This window comes from Herpailurus yagouaroundi, unplaced genomic scaffold (assembly GCF_014898765.1).
Source record: "Herpailurus yagouaroundi ecotype Mexico unplaced genomic scaffold, PumYag 194, whole genome shotgun sequence".
Classification (NCBI taxonomy): domain Eukaryota; kingdom Metazoa; phylum Chordata; class Mammalia; order Carnivora; family Felidae; genus Herpailurus; species Herpailurus yagouaroundi.
In genome coordinates, this window is record NW_024412425.1 from 4116687 (window position 1) to 4133922 (window position 17236).

The window sequence follows — 17236 nt, forward strand, 5'->3', positions numbered from 1 at the left end:
TTTCGGATTCTTTGTCTCTGTCTCTCTCTCTCTCAAAAATAAACATTAAAAAAATTTTCAAATAATGACATTTGTCAGGTAGGTACTCTGAAAAACTCATGATGCAAGCGTGAATATACATTATTTAAAAAATATTCATCAATTGTCGGTGGATAATCATTTCTGAATTAAGGAAAATTACTCATAAAAATACAAGGGCATTTCCTGTGCATACACAAATGTTTCCCTTTTTTTTCTCCTTTTTAGAGTTCTACAAATGTAGAAACATACATTCAGTTGTTTCAAATAAACTTTTTATTTTGGAAGAATTTTGAGTTTGCAGAAAAGTTGCAGAGACAGTACAGAGAATTCTTGTATGCCCTTTACCCAGTTTCCCCTAATGTTAACATATTACATAGCCATGGACATGTATCAAAATGAAGAAATTAATGTTGGTACACTACCATTAATCTTCAGACTTTATTTGGATTGTGCTATTTTTTCCACTAATATATCTGGTCTTCCAGGCTCCAATCTAGGATAACAGTTTGCACTGAGCATATATTCAGTTTTGGGCTTTGCGCTTTTATCAATAAACAATATATCTTGGAGATGGTTTCGTATCAGCAAATATAAATGCGGCTCCCTCTAAACCTAGCCGCATAGTATTCCGTGGTGTGAAAAGAGAATTAGAGAACCTTTTCTTTTCTGACATGATTTATGCTGTTTTTCAGGGATTGCTTTTAGGTTATTCTCGTACAGAGCATCTTTGCACACGCTTGTGAGTGCATATGCAGAATAGATTCCCAGAGGTGGAATCACGTGGTCAAAGGCGTGAGAGTTTTACATTTTCGGGACTAAGCTTATCTGCCCTCGTGTAAGGAATGTAAACCACAGCGGGTGTAGACAGAGGCGTGTGCCTGCCCGATGGCTTGTATGGTGTGTTCTTTCCATTCTATACTCTCAGATGATGAAAGAAACATTGACCCAGTGGGGCAGGAGATGGAGATAAGCCTGGGGAGGTGGCAAGGAGACAAGCCATAAGGGACCTTCAGTGCCAGGCAGAGGTGCTGGACGTTATCCCGAGGACACTGGGGAGCCGAGTAGGATTAGAGGCTGGATCAAGCCATGGACAGACGTGGTCAGGTAGAGATGTGGTAAGAAGAAACATCAAATGGCTACCTCTCCCTTGGGTGGCCCCGGGAGCCTCACTCGGCCCTCACGTCTCTCTCCTTCCCTCTCACCCACAGGAGTGGGCATGTGAGCGGAGGGACCAGGGCGGACAAACCTGTTCTGCTGGCCGAGGCCTGCCTAGGACAGGCCACGCTGCTGCCAGTCCGGCTGAGTGAACTACACTCTGCAGGCGTGTGACCAGATGGAGCCAAGGAAGGTGGTGGCAGATGTGGGACAGAGGTGGAAGCCTGCCTATCCGCCCTCTCCAAAGCCAGCGCAACCCCCAGCCCCAGCATTTGGCAGGGCCTGGCCTGTTTTAACTGTTTAGGTAAAATTCGAAAATGTTTCGCAGAGCCATTCTTTCCTTGATACACATCTCATGTCCCATGGTGACGTTTTTCTTAACATTTGTTTATTGTTTTTGGAGGACAAGCAATAATCATAGAATATTGGCAAATACCAAAATAGCCAAGGAATGAACTAAAAGTCCCTGCAAGTCTCTCCTCTTCCTTAGTAACCGACGATAACCTTTGGGAGACTTTGTTTTACAATTTTATTTATTGATTTTTTAATGTTTATTTTTGAGAGAGAGACAGAGTGCAAGTGGGGGAGGGGCAGAGAGAGGGAGACACGGACCCGGAAGCAGGCTCCAGGCTCCGAGCTGTCAGCACAGAGCACGACGCGGGGTTCAAATCCACCAACCGTGAGATCATGACCTGAGCCGGATGCTTAACTGAGCCACCCAGGCGCCCCTGTTGTACAATTTTAACGCTAACGTGCACATATTTATATTTTTATCAGAAAAGCGATCACACCCAGCACGCTCTTTTGTAATCTTCTGCATTGAACAATTTCCCAAGTATTTTCCCATGACATTAAATATTCTTTTGCAATGTGATTTTTAAGGAAAAAAACTGATTTTATGCATACCAATTTCCATTAATTCCACAAACCCTCTTTTAAAGTTCTTCAGATAAAAAAGCATATTAACTCTGGGGTGATTGGGTGGCTCAGTCAGTTAAGAGTCCAACTTTGGCTCAAGTTCATGATCTCACAGTTCGTGAGTTCGAGTCCCATGTCGGGCTCTATGCAGACATTTGAAAGCCTGGAGCCTGCTTTGGATTCTGTGTCTCCCTGTCTCTCTGCCCTCCCCCACTTGCGCTCCGTCTCCCTCTCAAAAATAAACAAACATTAAGAAAGTTTTTAAAAAGTATATTAACTCTAATGTATGCTGAGCCCATGGGTTGAATATCCGCCGCGAAAGCACTAAGCATTTTCCAATAAGACTTTAGTGTTTAAAGCACAAGTGTGGGAGTCACTTTGGTGAATCAGCTTCTGTACGTTGAGCATGGTGGACCCCAAACATTTGAAATTGGGACTCATCAGAGACGGTAGCAGCCTCAGCAGATGGTGTATTTCTGCACTCGATTCTGATTACACGGGATTGAGAAAATTCCTGATTCATAATAATAAGGTCTATTAGTTCCTGAACTCAGAATGAATTGGGCCCTGTGCCCTGAGGTAGGGACTGTTAGAACACCCATTTCATAGACGGGCACACTGAGGCTCAGAGAGTTCAGTGGGGCTTGTGAGAACCTGGCGCTGCCTCTTTGCCTCTCTCAGAGAATCCAAGTCACAGACGGGTCACCCTGAACTTGCTTATGAGGACACACCTACATCTAGCAGTAGATTTGGCTGCAATCCCCCCTTTCCTTGACATGTTTACAAGGCAGTCAAATATGTGCCCAGGATCGGGGAGAATTTTCATTCCAGAGCCTGCAGGAAAGCCAGGTAGGTCAGTTAACACGGGGCAGTTAAAATGTGGTGGGTATCACATCTATGTGGTGTTTAAAAAAATTTTTTTTTAATGTTTACCTATTTTCGAGAGAGAGACAGACAGAGCATGAGCAGGGGAGGGGCAGAGACAGAGGGAGACACGGAATCCAAAGCAGGCTCCAGGCTCCAAACTATGTGGGGTTTTAAAGCTCTGGATATGTTGTTCAGTATTTTAGAAACCACTTTTCTTGGGGCGCCTGGGTGGCGCAGTCGGTTAAGCGTCCCACTTCAGCCAGGTCACGATCTCGCGGTCCGTGAGTTCGAGCCCTGCGTCGGGCTCTGGGCTGATGGCTCAGAGCCTGGAGCCTGTTTCCGATTCTGTGTCTCCCTCTCTCTCTGCCCCTCCCCCGTTCATGCTCTGTCTCTCTCTGTCCCAAAAATAAATAAACATTGAAAAAAAAATTAAAAAAAAAAAAGAAACCACTTTTCTTGTTTTTGAAAAATAATTTCTAATATATATAGTATGTATTATATATATTATATATGTACACATTATTATATATGTATATATATTCTGTGTATATATACTGTGTGATCTATATATTATATATATAATATATATAATTTTTATAAAAATGAGATCATGCCTCCTGTTCTGCTCCTTGCCTATTTACATAACAAGATGATCTATGACACATCTAAACCCTGGAATGCATTGCAACACTAAAAAGAAAAAAAAAAGAGGTGAATTCATAAATACTGAATGGAAAGTGACCATAATACATAGTTAAGTGAAGAAAGCAAGTTACAAAGCAATATTTTATAGCATGATTCCATTAAATGTGTGTGCACTTATATAAATATCTATAGATGTGTCTATATAAACTGTTGAAAAGCTAAAAAAGACATTCATCATGTGTCAATAGCAATTGTCCAGGGGGGATGGACCAGATTTGGGGGAGGGGTGATGATTTCCTGGGGCGTGAAATATGGGACGCTTCCACTTCTAAATTTTTATAATCTTTAAGTAGAAGGGTTATAAATTCTTTTAAACATCATTCTGAAAACATTGACCCATTTCTTTAAAAAGACCCAGCCCTGAATATGTTATCCACAGGAATAAAAGTACTGTATGTGCAAATTTTTCTACTCTGCATTTCTTGGAGATTTTTCCACGTTAAAACATTATTTTTTACTACTGTGTGGTATTCTAGAGTATAGACATAGCATAGCTAACTTAACCAGTCCCCGACAGAGGCTCATTTAGGTCACTGTAATGAACATCCTTATGTATACTTGCCAATTATTTATGTCATGATGACATTTTTCTATATTGGCTCATGTAGTTCTCCTTTTTTTAATGTTTTTATTTATTTTTGAGAGACACAGAGCACGAGCGGGGGAGGGGCAGAGAGCGAAGGAGACACAGAATCCGAAGCAGGCTCCAGGCTCTGAGCTACCAGCACAGATCCTGACTCAGGTGGGGCTCAAACTCACAAACCGTGAGATCGTGGCCTGAGCCGAAGTCGGGCGCTTAACAGACTGGGCCACCCAGGCGCCTCCCTCTACATTCTTCTTAAACAGCCACAGAGAATCCGGCCTAAGGATGTAACATGAGTTGTACAACCCACCCCCTGCCGATGGTTGTTTGCCGTTTTTCACCCTAACAAAAAAGCCTCTTTGACCATTACAAATTAAAAAAAAAAAAATGTTTATTTTTGAGAGAAAGAGAGGGAAAGAGAGTGAGTGGGGGAGGGGAAGAGAGAGAGGGACACGGAATCCGAAGCAGGCCTTGGGCTCTGAGCTGTCAGCACAGATCCTGACACAGGGCTCCAACTCACGAACTGTGAGATCATGACCTGAGCTGAAGTCGGGCGCTCACCCGACTGAGCCACCCAGGCGCCCCAGATCATTGCAGATTTTTAAAAGTATATTTTAAAAAGTTTGATATCTGAATTCAGCATTTGCAGACCATCTGTGGAGTAAATGAGGAGTGTGGGAAACTTCATTTGATGGAGAAGGAGGCCAGGCCCTCTTGGCAGGGCCTAATTACTATAAAATGGACAGAGGATGGCCTGCTTCAGAGAGGACAAAAGAGCGAGGATGAGATTCGTAGAGTTTTGCTGTCATCCACCCATTAGAGAACTTGCTGGAAGCTACAGCCCGTAGGAGGAGGTTATCTGTCACCCATACCAGCCCAACAGCCCGAGCTCTAATTTTCCTTTGATAAACCACCCCCACTTCCCAACACCACCCTTAGCAGTATTAATTCAGATACCCTGCCTTCCCCAACCAAAGGATGGGCTAGACTCTAAAGCAAGACAGTGAGATTGAATCCCTGACCTTGGGTAGAGCTGTTGGGAGAGAGGCCTCTCTTGCTGCTGTGTTGCTTAGCTATGAGAAAGTCTGTCTGCGAATGAAGCAGGTTTCCTTGAAACTTAGATTGAACCCCTGGATCCAGACATGCCTGAAGCCAGCAATACTGACTCAGTTGCATGAGTCGAGAAATTCTATGTTATGTTTCAGTCAGTGCCAGTTGGGTTTCTGCCACTTCCATTGGAAGAGTTATTGTTCATTTGTCTCTGCCCCACAAGAAAGCAAATTAATTCATTCAACCAGTATTTATTGAATATCCACGCTCAGCCCTCTGCTGGGTGATGCTGGGGACAATACAGTGACCATGACAGAGCTTCTTCCTCCCTTCCTGGCGACCCTAGTCCACCAGAGAATAAACAACCCCAAACTATTTAGCAATGAGGGCCAACGTCTACCATGAAGGAGGAGCTTGGGGAGCTATAAGAGAGGCGTTGGTGATGGGGTGGGTGGGATCCCGGAAGGGTCCCCGGAGGACAGGACTTGAAATTGACACTGAAAGATGGGCCGGGAATCAGCAAAGCGAAGTGACGTCAAGGGCTAAGGGCCCACGCACACATGTCCCAGGGCTTCGGGGGACCTCCAAGTCCCAGCAGGGCTCAGAAACCTGGGAAAAGGTCTTTGGTGAGGAAGGAGGGAAGCTTGAGGGAGGTGGGAAGGGGAGAGCTGAGGCAGCCATCCAGTCCACGGCCGGAGGAAACAGGAACAGGAGGAGGCAGAGGCCGAGGCGTGCATGTGGCCTTCCTGTCCCTCACAACGTGGTGTAGAAATACATGGCCATCAGCATCACAGGCAGCTGGAGGAAGAGGCAGTGGAGTGAGGGGCGCTCCAGCCCCACACGCACATCCCGCCTAGCCCAGAGGCTCCCCACCTCTCACCGTCCACATCAGGATGGCAAACCCAAACCACGAGATGCCCCATGTGTAGCTGTCGATGGCATGGCTGATGTGCTCGAAGCAACCCTGGGAGGGGGAGAGACGGGGTGGGGGTTGAGAAAACGTCACCGTGAGCCCTTGGGAAGGTGATTTCCTTCCTCAAGCCCTGGTTTGCTCACCTGTGCAATGGGGGGTGTGGCAGTGTCTACCTCCCAGAGCGGTTCTGGGGAACCAGGGATGCGATGTGGAGCCCACGCCCCGCACAGGTGGGTACTGCCCTGTTGGTGGCTATGAGAGTCTGAGGGCAGTCTTGTCTAGAGCTGGCTTTCCATGCTGCCCGTAAGTTCCCAGGGTTTGAAATCTGCCTTTAGGATGAGTGCAGTTTTGCTACGTCCTTTAGGAATGAGGCCAGGTGGGGCCCGAGTCTCGCAAGCGAGTCATTTCCACGTAGACCCCTGCCTCGACTTGGAAGCATCAGAGGACGAGATTCAGGGTGTCTGTCCTGGAGTCAGGTGGGACTGAATTGGGGACCAGCTCTGCCACCTGTTAGCTGTTGGAGCCTAGGAATGATTCTGACCCTCTAAGCCTCAGCTTCCCCGTCTGTGCAAGTGGCAACCCTGACGCACCGGCCTCCGAGAGCACTTGTGGGGATTCCATGGGACGACACGCGCGCACACGCGCACGCGCACACACACGCACACACAGACACGCACGCACGCACTCCGCACAGAGTCGGGCTTGAGAAACGGCTGGGTGACTCTGACAGCGGTGATGGTTTGCACAGGCTCCTCTCTCCGTGACACCTGATCTAAGACGTGGCTGAAGGCCCCCCCCCCCCCCCGGGGGCCCAAAGCAGCCAGAGCAACCACTGGGACTGGTTCTCCTCCCAGCTAATCTCCTCTGGTTTCAATCTCTGCCTCTGCACTCACCTTGCACTAGTTAAAGCGCCTAGTTGGGGCCTGCCCTCCTGAAATCCAGCCCCAGCTCCATCCCTCACTAGCGAGTGAGCTCCGTTTCCTCATCCTGAAAATGGGATCATTCTAATCTTTGCCTCCCAGGGCTGCGGTGAGAAATCAGACAAAAACCTGAAACACCTAGAAGAATGCCCGGCACCACGCAAAGGCTGGATAAGCGATGGCTGGCGTTGCTGTTGTGCTGTTATTGTTGTTGTTCTTATTCCCAACTGAGAAAAGCCGCAGGTGCCAGGTCCTGGGCCTCCCCCTGACTAGCAGAGGGAGGGAGGGACCGACGGGGAGAGGGTTGGGCGAGCCAGAGAGAGGGGGGAGAAAGAAAAAGCCAGAGAGGGGAGGAGAGGACGGGAGGGAGAGATAGAAGAAACTGAGGCGGCCAGACCTGCAGACCGGTGGTGGGGGGGGGGGCGCACCTTGGTGAACAGGTAGTCTGTGTGGCCCAGGCGGCAGCCTTCTTCATTGAGGGGAATGAAGTTGCCTGTCCGCCGACAGCACAATGGGGGCCAGGGGAGCACCACCTCCGGGGTGGCTGCCCGGAAGGCCGAGGTGAAGTTCACCCAATCCATAGGACCGGATGTGCCACAGCACTCTTGCTGGAGAGAAAGGCCGGAGTCAGGCAGGCTTTGGCTCAGAGAGGACAGCCACTCGCCCGCCCGAGGTTGTAGAGTGAGGAAGCTGGGCCTGACTTCCCCATGTCCCCGGCTTCTAGGCGGCGGGGGGGCGGGGGGGGGGGGGGTGGGGGGCAGTGTCCGTGTGTGTGAACAGGGAGCAGAAGATATTTGTCCCGTCACCGAGAGGCTGGTGGAGGATTTGGATCAAACCCACCGTTTCGTTACTTATTTTAAAATTCTTTTGCATTAGCTGTCAACAAAACCCGAAGTAAATGACACCCTGGCCCCTGTGGGTGTTTAATTTGTGGCCCTGAATGATAAAAACATAGGTTCCTTCAAATACGAGTCCCCATCTTGGCTAGCTGTATGACTTGAACCGAATTGGGACCTCAGTTTCCCTTGGGTCCTCAATATTCTTCTCTTGTGCCACATCGCATTGGGTTTAATTAAGAATGTGGCTTCGGGGGCGCCTGGGTGGCTCAGTCAGTGAAACAGCGACTTTTGGCTCAGGTCATAATCTCGCGGTTCACGAGTGTGAGCCCCACGTTGGGCTCTGTGCCGACAGCTCAGAGCCTGGAGTCTGCTTCGGATTCTGTGTCTCTCTCTTTCTCTCTGCCCCTCCCTCGCTCATGCTGTCTCTGTCTCTCTCTCAAAAATAAACATTAGGGAAAAAAAAAAAAAGAATGTGGCTTCTGGAAGCTGATGGTCTGGGTTTCAATCCTTCTGGTTCTGTGACCTACCAGCTGTGTGACCTTGTGTAAGCCACTCAACCTCTTACCTTGGTTTCCTTCCTCATTGTTAGAAAGCTGATCTCCTTTATGGGGTAGTTGTGAGGAATAAGTAAGCTTTAAAGGTGCTTTGAACAGTACTAAAGAAGTCAGTGCTCATTACATTTCGTTATTATGATTACCATCATTATTAAGAAGGTATGTGTAATGATTAAGAGCAGGGACTCTGGTTATAGGCTGTCAGATCTTGATCCCAGCTTACCAACCACGTGACATTGGACAAGTGACATTCCCTTTTTGGGCCTGTCTCCTCATCTGGAAAATGGCCATGACCAGCCCTCCCCACCCCCCATAAGAACCGCAGGAGTGGGTATCATCTACCAGTGGGCATAATGGGAGCCCTAGCTACCTCAGAGTCCCAGGTCCTTCAGCCCTCCCCATCCCTTCGTCCGCCTCAACCCCCCCCCCCCCCACCATGTCCACCTCAATCATGATGCGGTCCCAGAGACGAGTCAGTTCCCGGCCCTGGTCCGTGTCTGCACTGTAGAAGGTCAGCATCTGCTTGGTAATCAGGGATGGGTTGGACACCATCTGTGGAGGTCCAGGAAGAAGAGGATCCAGTGGGGCTGGGTGGGGCGGGAGGTCAACCTCCACCCCACCCCCAGGCCCAGACCCTTGCCACCCTCCCCCAAGTCATGCCCCTCCCCTGGCCTCTGCCCAGCTCACATAGTCTCGGTGAGTGTAGGATGTGATGCAGGAGGCGCATTCAAAGATGTAGACGATGAGCATGAGCACCAGGTACTGGGGAAAGAGGGAGGGAGAGACAGAGGGACAGCCCGGTCAGGGCAAAGCCTGTATCAAGTCACACCCCCTCAAGGGATGGACTGATGGATAGAAATGCAACTTTATTTTATTTTATTTTATTTTAATGCTTTTATTTATTTTTGAGAGAGAGAGAGAGAGAGAGAGAGAGAGAGAGACAGCATGAGCAGGGCAGGGGCAGACAGAGAGAACTCTAAGCAATTCACAGAATTCTAAGCAATTCACAGAATTCTAAGCAGGCTCCAGGCTCTGAGCTGTCGGCCCAAAGTCCGACGTGGGGCTTGAACCCACAAACCATGAGATCATGACCTGAGCCGAAGTCAGATGCCCAATCGACTGAGCCACCAAGGCGCCCCTAGAAATGCAATTTTAAAAAGAAGTGTAGGACAATGTGAACAGTAGCATCTATGTGGTGGGTGTAAGTACAGGGGTTCCCCGTTCAAGTCTTTCACCTTTTCTGTGTTTTTGATATATTTCTGTATTTTTTTATAATAAAATGTTAGGAACAAATGAAAGCAACAGAAATATGTAAAGTATTTCCTGAAGCTAACTATTGGCTTGGGTGCAGTAAAATAAATGTCTACCATAGGAGAGAAAAAAAAAGACCTTCTTGAGACAACCAGGAACATTTGGTTGTCTGTTTGTCTAGTCTGCGTTCAAACAGATATCGCAAGAGAGATATGAAGGAATTTGGGTGGGTTTTGTAGGTGCACCAGTGGCATGATGGTTGTGCATAAGAAGAAAAAAAGCTCTTCCCTCACCCCACGCCCTCTGCCTCAGAGCAACAGGGGGTGGAAAGTGGTCGTGCTAACTCCTCTGCCATGAGCTGAGATGCTGCGGTATAACATGCCTGACTGCTCGAAACTGTCCTCATCACAGAGAAATGTGCACTCAAATATTTATGGGTAAATGACTTGGTGTCTGGAATGCACTTCAAAATACCCCAGAAAGAAGAATGTGGGCAGGCAGGGGTGGAGCAGAGGGGACAAAGCTGGCCAAGTCTATGATCAATGTCGTTGAAACTAGGTGATGGGGGTGCAGGGCTCATGCCACTCACTCTGCTCTATGTTTGAAATTTCCCATAAAATTCTATGCCTCACGTGGAAAGATGCTCAACGTCACTCATCATCAGGGAAATACAAATCAAAACCACACCAAGATATCACCTCATATCCATCAGAGTGGCTAAAATTAACGACTCAGGAAACAACAGACGCTGGCGAGGATGTGGTGAAACGGGAATCCCCTCGCGCTGTTGGTGGGAACGCAAACTGGTGCCGCCGCTCTGGAAAACTGTGTGGAGGTTCCTTGAAAAACTAAAAATAGAACTACCCTATGACCCAGCAATAGCACTACTAGGAATTTACCCAAAGGATACAGGAGTGCTGATGCATAGGCACTTGTACCCCGATGTTTATAGCAGCGCTTTCAACAATAGCCAAATCATGGAAAGAGCCTAAATGTCCATCAACTGACGAATTGATCAAGAAGATGTGGTTTATACATACAATGGAATACTACTTGGCAATAAGAAAGAATGAAATCCTGCCATTTGCAGCAACCTGGATGGAACTGGAGGGTATTCTGCTAAGTGACATAAGTCAGGCAGAGAAAGATATCGTATGTTTTCACTCATATGTGGAATTTCAGGAACTTAACAGAAGACCCGAGGGAAGGGAAGGGGAAAAATAGTTTCAAACAGAGAGGGAGGCAAACCATAAGAGACTCTTAAATACAAAAAAACAGAGGGCTGATGGGGGACGGGGGTGAGGGGAATGGGTGATGGGCATTGAGGAGGGCACTTGTGGGGATGAGCACTGGGTGTTGTATGGAAGCGATGAATCACGGGAATCTACCTCCAAAACCAAGAGCACACCGTATGCACTATGTTAGCCAACTTAACAATAAACTACATTAAAAAATAAATAATAAATAATGAAAGATTGAGAAACAAAGCAACATGTTAATGACTGGTGAATTTAGAAAGATTTGTGGGAGTTTACTGTTGCCACGATTCTGTAAGTTGGATAATTTTTCAAAATAAAATGTTTAAAAATGTTCTCCAGTCGGTAACCAATGTGCAATTTGCGATATTTGCACTAAAATATCATGTGAAAAAAATGCCCAGTTAAAAACATAAAAATAAAAAAATAAATAAAATTAAAATAAGATAAATAAGTAAAATAAAAATAAAATAAAATAAATAAAAATAAAATTTTGTGTCTTAGTTAATGACAAACTAATAAGGGAGACAGCCACCTTTTTTTTTTTTTTTTTTTTTCTTTTTTTTTTCCACCAGTTGGGTGAGCTTTTAGGGCTTAGGTTAGATGGTTATGCCAGAGAATTCCGTGCAGGAAAGAAAGAAAAAGAGAAGGAAAGCCTTTCCAAGGCTCCATCTTACAATAAGGCCCAGGTCCTTACCAAGACTGGCAAGACTCACCCATAGGCCCACCTTCCCCTTCTCGCCCTCATGCCCCTTGCCCACCGCCCACTGTACCCACTCCATCCAACCTCATTTCCTCTCCTTCCCCGCCACCCCCACTTGGCTCTGACTTCAGAGCCTTTGCTCTTGCTGTTCCCTCCCCCACACGTGCTCTTCCTGCAGACACAAGGCTCACTCCCTCACCTCCCCAAGGCCTTCGCTTTCTCTGGCCGCAGGCCTCCCCTGCCCCAGCTCCGGCTCTCCCTTCCCTCTTCGCTGTGCCTTGGAGCATCCTCCCCTGGGACAAGGGGTTCACCAGAGCCCCAGTGCCTAGCGCGGGGTTTGGCACGTGGTTCTTGCTCAATAAACGTTTGTCGATTGAATAAGTAGCTGCTCCCGGGAATCGAAAAGGCCCTAGATCGTAGAGGAGGCACCACGTTGGCTCTGCAGCAGTGGGGCCGGGATTAGAGGCCCTGCCTTCCCGAACGCCTGGGCTGTTGGCCTCTTTGAACCCCAGTTTCCTCAACTGGAAAAGGGGCCGAGAAGCATAACTTCGGAGGCTTCTGGGGAGATCGGCGGAGCTCATTTTCTAAACTGCTCAGCCTAGTGCCGGGCACATGAGGGGTGGTTGGGAAGTGTGGGTTCTTGTGGTGGTGGTCATTCCCGGCAGAAATTCAGAGCACAGGCTCGAGCTGAACTACTCGGGTTCAAATCCCGGCTCTGTCACCCACTCGCTGTGCAACCCTGGATAAGTGACTCCACTTCTCCGAGCCTCAGTTTCTACTCTGTCAAACGGGTTCACGAGGAGGATGGTATCTCATGGTAGGTTGTGAGGAATAAATGAACCAATCTATGTAAAACATTTAGAATACAGCGAGCACTCCTTGAACGGTAGCTGTGCTGTCATTACTGTTGTTCACGAGCACAGACTCTGGGGACCAACTAGCTGAGGTTCGAATCTCAGCCCTGCCACTCAAGAATCATCCTCCTGGGCAGAGCTTCCTTGCCTTCCTCTCTGTGCCCCAATTTTCTTTGGAAATTGAGGATAACAGCTGAGCCTGTTACTGGGTTAGGGGAAGATTAAATAGGACGACAGGCCCAAGTGTGGCACCATGCTGAACACACACTCGTGGCCGCGGCGGTGGTTGTTACTGTGGCTCCGTGTGGATGATCTCCGTGCCCACCCGTCCCCATGCCCTGCCCCCGGGGCCTCACCGTGAGGATCATGGACCGGCGGCGGCAGAGCGCCGCGCCCACACCAAAGCTGGCCACCACGAAGAAGGAGAAGCCGCAGAAGATGGCGATCCAGGCGCCAGCGAAGACGTCATCCTTGCCTGAGACGCCCATCAGTGGGTACACGCGGTACTGGTCAGCTGTCACCCATACGGTCTCAGCAAACAGGGCCAGGCCTGACAGCTGGACAGGGCAACAGGTTAGAAAGGCTGGCTCAGGCGTGGCGGCCGGGGCTGCGGGACTCTCTGCGAACGAGTTCCCCTTCTGAGCCCCCGCCGGCCTCGGTAAAGCGGGGCTGTAAGAAGAAGGGCAAGGACCTCGCCTTCCATGAGTGGGGCTGGGGCTGGGCAGAGGCCAGAAGGGAAGGGCTGCCCGGCCGGATCCCTGCCCCCCGCCCACATCCCAGCCGCCAGCTGCTTCAAGGATACGAGGAGATGCCACATACACAGCCCAGAGCGCACGACCGGAACAGAGGAGATGCTTGATCACGTGCCCTCTCTCAATAGTGTTGTTATTCCCGAGCTGAGGAATCTGGCTGGGCCGGGCCGGAACAACTACAAACGCATCAACCCTTTGACCCACAATTCCGCCTGCAGTAATCAATCCTGCTCGTGCAGGAAAATCATAAACCCACACAGTCATTCCCTGTGTCACCACGTAAAAGGAACCGGCGTGCCACACGAGGGAGGGCTCTGCAGTCATGACAAAGGGCGAGGAGGCCGAGGACTCATGTGGAAGGGCCTACAGACTAGGTCAGCAGGAGAAACTGGGAGGCACAGAACAGGATGTGGAATGAGCTGTATCTTGGACAAAAAGGGAAGAAAATAGGTATACACGCTCCTATTGCTTAAAGAAATTGTTGGAGAAACTAAAAATCTAGGTACCTATAGGGATGAGAGATGGGAAGCAAGGAGAGAGGAAGACTTCTAGAACAGTGGCTACCTTTGACAACACTCACACTGACACTCATGGGGTATTTAGTGTGTGCGCGCCAGGCACGGTCCCACTAACTGCTTTCTGTGTGATAACCATCGTCACCAGCTGCAGAGTCACGGCCGATACAAACAGTAACCGTGTGTCGTCCCACGCTCCGCACGAATCTGATAACTCATCTTAAACTCTTGGCATTCCTATTTTATCTCCATCTACAGATGAGAAAACTGAGGCCCAGAAGGATTACGTTGCTGGCCCCAGGTCCCATGGTAGAAAGCAGCAGAGCTGGGGTTTGAGCCCAGGCTGTCTGGCTCCAGAGCCATGTACAGGCATCACAGTTTAAAATATTAAATAGTAATTAAGAAGACATTGCTATGGTTAGTATTCATTACGATGGGCCTCCTGTGCCCCAAGCAGCCACTTTATGTCTATAGTCATGTTAACGAGGACAACATTTGTCAAGCACTTTTTCGGAGCTGAGGGTCAGTATGGATGAACCCACGCAACAGTCCCCACAACGGGGACATAATCTATTGATGAGGAAGCAGAGTGATGAGAAGGAGAGTGGCTTGCTGGAGTTTGCAAAGCTGGGGAGCCACAGAGCTGGGATTGGAATCCAGGCTGCCCTGGCTTGACAGCCTGCAGCCATCACCAACCCGGGAGTCCTGGGCCCTGAGCCCCCACCCCCAGGTATCCCTTCCTCCCTGCCCACCCACTGGGCTCCCAGCACTGGGGGAGGTCTCACCAGAATAGTGATGTTGCCCACCACCAGCAGTCCCACCACAACCGGAGACCCCTTCTCCGCCTCTGCTGCTGCAGAAGCCATAGTCCTGCTGGGGACACATGAGTGGGAATGAGGCCAGGAGGGGGAGGGAAGCCCCACCAGCCTCACTCCACACCCCAGCTGCTGGGGGTGCTCCTGGCTCTCTGCTGGGCCCAGACTGGTGCTGAATGAATCTCCCCACAACCCTGATGGCGGGCCACTTTACAGACAAGGAAACCGAGGCTCATTGGCCAGAGCTCAGTGCTGGCCTCCCTGCACCTCATAGCTTCCTACTTTCCCTTGCTCATCCAGACCCTCCAGAGCCCCCTCCTCACCTTCTCTTTCCGAAGCCTCTGTGGTCAGCCCTTCCCACAGTGGCTGCCTATATATATATGCCCAGGCCCCTCCTTGGGCCAGTCTCCCAGGAAGGAGGAAGGGAGTCTGGAGGAGGAGGGGACAAGAGGTCAAGCAAGCTGACCAGCATGGGAAAACAGATTTATGAGCACCCCACCCCCCAACCCAGGTGATTTATAGACCTGAAATTCAAGATTGTGCTAATGTCTGGCTACATGAGCAGCATGATGTGCCCATGGCCTCTGGTTCCCAGGCTGTCTTGGTGGGGGAGGGGGCCGGGCCACCTGATGTCTCTCCTTAGGACATGGGCCTTCTTGGGGGTAGGGGGAGATCCAGGTTGGATCCACGTGTGAATCCTGAATTCCAGAACTGCCTCCTGTGTTGGTGGCTCCACCTCTCCGAGGCTGGGAGCCCAGGGGGAGGCCCAGACAGGGACCCAGCAGGCTAGGACGGAGCTGGACCAAGGCAAGGAGGTGGGGAGGAGATGAGGGAGCAGGTGAGAGGGCAGCTCAGAAGGCTGATTATATGGGCTGCAGGCTAAGGGAAGAGGACGGCTGGAGACAGGTGTGTGAGGGGAGTTCCAGATGAGTGCACAAGAGGGGGAAGAGAGTGTGCCAGAAAAAGAGGGAGGGCACACTGAATGGGCTTGGTGGGAGAAAAGCAACCCCTCCCCCCACCACCCACGGACACAGCAGGGTCACAGCGAGGAGCCATAAGTGGAAAGGTCTTCAGGCTACAGAATCAAAAGAGACCTACACTGAAATCCCAGCTCTGCTCCTCTGGGCTGCGCAACTTGGTGTGTGCGTTTGCCCATCTGCAGAATGGGTATCATTCTTATACTTATAGCAGTGGGAACTGAGTGCAGGGATGTCTGCAAAGGATGCCTTCTGGGCGCGTGTACAGCAAGAGGCCAGGCTGCACCAGCAATGCTCCCAAGAGGCCCACTTTTCCTCCGATGGCGCCCCCTAGTGGCAAGAGGTTGGTTCCTTAGATGAAAATGGCTTGGGGCGCCCAGTCGCTCCCCAGAACTTCTCAAGAACCAAGGCAGTTACCATGTTTTTTCTCTGAACTGTAGCTCCCTCAAGTGTATGTGAAGCCGGCAAACAAATGGGACTTAAACTTCACTGTTAAGACAATGGCTTGGTAATAAGACACGTGAGACGTGTTCCAGTTAAAATTAAAACAATTTGGCTTTTAGTCAATCCACTTTACATGGAAAATAGTTTTTCTCGGGGCACCTGGGTGGCTCAGCCAGTTAAGCATCCGACTCTTGATTTAGTCCAGGCCATGATCTCTCAGGATGAGACTCCTGTCAGGCCCCATGCTGAGCATGGAGTCGGCTTGGGAGCATCTCTCTGCCCCTCCCCCACTCTCTCTCCCTCTCTGTCTTTCAAAATAAATAAACATTAAGAAATAGTTTTTTCTCTGTTGATTTACATTTATATTAAGGACTAATAAGAAAATTTAAATAATAATGTACACGACCTGTCAAGTACATTTTATGAGCTTTAGCTAAAATAACTTGGTAACAATAGGGCCATGTGAATAATATGAAATATTTTTATTTTCAAATGGTTGCTAACTGTTAGTAGTTGGGAGTTACATAAAATGTCTCAGGCTTTTGGCTAAAATCAAGTGTAAAATATCTAGTAAAAACAACAAGTTATCAATGGGGCATTACTCTGTCACCAGTCATAAAAGGGATCCATTCTGTTCTGAAACATGAAGCCAGTGTAGTTTGATGTCAAACTTGAATTTTCATGATTCTTTCTTCTTATTATATAAACCACTCTTCAAACAATACATTTTGAAGTGCTAATTACTTCCTTTAAAAAATCATAACGCCACATCCTCTAAAGATGACATATGGCTATCCTATGATCCAGCCATTTGTCCCTGGGAATGCCCCCATTCCGGGCTACCAAATGCTCTGAATGTATTCGTATCAGCCTTGAACTGGAAACCACCCAAATGCTCCTCAACAGTAGAATGGATACGCACGTTATGGCACACACATACAAGGGATACTACTCAGCAATAAGAGGCAATGAACTATTGACACTTGCAACTACCGGGATGAATTTCAAAAGCATTACACTAAATGGAAAAAGCCACACTCAAAAGACTGTAACTGTATGATTTTAGTATGAGGTTCTAAAACAGGCAAAACCAATCCAGGGAGATAAAAGTCAAGGAAGTGGTTACTCTCGGGGGCATTGTGAC

General features: G+C 48.9%; 1 protein-coding gene across 1 annotated transcript; it reads right to left on the bottom strand.

Moving 5' to 3' along the window:
- Window positions 1–5534: 5534 nt before the first annotated feature.
- Window positions 5535–15016, bottom strand: UPK1A (uroplakin 1A). Its single transcript, XM_040446095.1, has 8 exons — window positions 14995–15016; window positions 14642–14729; window positions 12946–13146; window positions 9213–9287; window positions 8970–9077; window positions 7561–7740; window positions 6180–6263; window positions 5535–6097 (listed from the first exon to the last, which is right to left on the bottom strand). The coding sequence occupies exons 2-8, from the start codon at window positions 14720–14722 to the stop codon at window positions 6053–6055; spliced, it is 774 nt and encodes a 257-aa protein (XP_040302029.1). The 5' UTR covers window positions 14723–14729; window positions 14995–15016; the 3' UTR covers window positions 5535–6052.
- Window positions 15017–17236: the final 2220 nt, after the last annotated feature.